Below are 1,929 nucleotides of genomic sequence, written 5' to 3' on the forward strand. Positions count from 1 at the left end.
TGAGGAATCAGTTTCAATGAGAAACTTAATAGGTGGGGTAGAGGTGCCGTCGACATAGGAGTATAAGTCTTGGCCCCTTAGATAAGCTGAGGTTTGAACTTTCCATAGAAGGTAGTTCTCAGTGGTTAGTTTGGTAGAGATAAGATGAGGGAAAGAGGGTGATGAGGAAGAAGGAGAGGGAGGAGGAGGATTTGATAAAGGCGAGGCCATGGATCAATGTGGACAGTTTGTCAAATGGCTCTGGATACCATGTTCAACAGAATGTTTGAAAGGAAAACTATTTCCTCATATATTCAATGATAAGTACAGCGTCTATATATATAGACCTTTACAAATAATAAGACGAATACGTACATAACAATTTACAGCAGAGAATAACAAAGTCACAACAGAGAAGAACCAACAATTATTCCTATCATACATTCTAGAAGAAGGAATAAATATTCTAGTCCTATGAATCATCATGTATCTACTGTGAGGATGACTTGGGATCTATGATATTATCATCGAGGCTGATAGATTTGACCCTGTTTTATAGATTTAGCTAGATCTTTGAAACGGAAAAAGGAGAAAAGAAATACTAATATTACATACTGTTTTTGGTCAAAGTATTGGGAAATTACATACTTGAAGGTCTCTACATAGTCATAGAAGACTTTCTTCTCCATCATGTGAGGCAGCTGATCAAACGAACATCTTCTCAAGCAATTGATTGGAAAATGAAATTGTCACCTTGTTTTCAGTTCGAACTACTTAGGAGGCTAAGAGAAGCCTGCCTCCACCTTTCATCATCTTCTTAAACTCATCAAAATTAACCATACCATCCCCATCCATATCAACGTTTCTAATCATCTCCTTGCAATCCTCCTTCTTCTTCCCTTCTTTTAACCCCAAAGAACACAGCACCAAACCCAGCTCCTCTACCGTAATCAAGCCATCTCTGTCTTTATCGAACACATCAAAAGCCTCCTTTAAATCGTCCTCCTCATCTCCAGTACCTTCACTACTTTCAACACCTTTTGCCCCATCTCCCTCATCATAATTCCCAGCTGCTCTCTCTTCACTAACCATGGACTCACACAGCACGCAGAACTCATCAAATTCAATCAACCCATCTCCATTAGCATCCACTTTCACGACCATTTCTTCAACCTCTTTATCTGTCACGACCATTTTGATGTTCTTCAGCGACTCCCTCATCTCCTGCTTTGTTATGAACCCATCACCGTTCTTGTCGAAGGTGGCGAAGATCTTCTTGAGCTCAGCCTTATTGTGGGGACTCCTCTCTTTGTGGGAGGTTGGTGGGGAAGTGGTGGAAATATTAGATGAAGATTTGTTTGCTGGAACATATTTCAGCGATGCATAGAATTTCTTGGTGGGAAAACGAAAGAGTATATTAACGAGACCAGCAATAAACAGAACTGCTAATAACAGTACGGTAATTATCGCCATTTCTGTTGCCTAATACAACAAGAAAAATAAAAGGATAAGGAAGTAGAAGAAGAAGAGGAAGAGCAGCAAAGGATTGGAGAAGTAGTTTTGTCTGTTTCTGAGACTTCGGGTGTGTTGAAAAACTTGTAAAGCTAGCTCGAGCATTGAAGTGGATACGCGGTTTTTGGTGATAACTTTTTTGCATACAACCGCGTGAACTAAAATAACTGTATTTATAGTCAACGAAAATGTTTTGAGTGACACTTTAGTGGCAATGCTTTTGCATCAAACAGACGAGGCAATACATGCACCTGTGTCAACTCTTGATGATCACTAGCTGGGGTAAAGTACTCCACTCTAATCATTAATGTAAATATTGAAAAAAAAAAAAAAAGCCCAAAATTAAATTAAATTTGTAATTATGGTTTGTTAATTTAGATTGCTAATTAGAAAATCACAATAATAAACTAACAAGCTTTAAACTCCTTTTTTTTTTTT

General features: G+C 38.2%; 1 protein-coding gene across 1 annotated transcript; it reads right to left on the reverse strand.

Moving 5' to 3' along the window:
• Nucleotides 1-493: 493 nt before the first annotated feature.
• Nucleotides 494-1,620, reverse strand: LOC109003113 (calmodulin-like protein 3). Its single transcript, XM_018981106.2, has one exon. The coding sequence runs from the start codon at nucleotides 1,450-1,452 to the stop codon at nucleotides 754-756; it is 699 nt and encodes a 232-aa protein (XP_018836651.1). The 5' UTR covers nucleotides 1,453-1,620; the 3' UTR covers nucleotides 494-753.
• Between the last annotated feature and the right edge of the window lie 309 nt (nucleotides 1,621-1,929).

This window comes from Juglans regia, chromosome 10 (genome assembly GCF_001411555.2).
Source record: "Juglans regia cultivar Chandler chromosome 10, Walnut 2.0, whole genome shotgun sequence".
Lineage (NCBI taxonomy): Eukaryota > Viridiplantae > Streptophyta > Magnoliopsida > Fagales > Juglandaceae > Juglans > Juglans regia.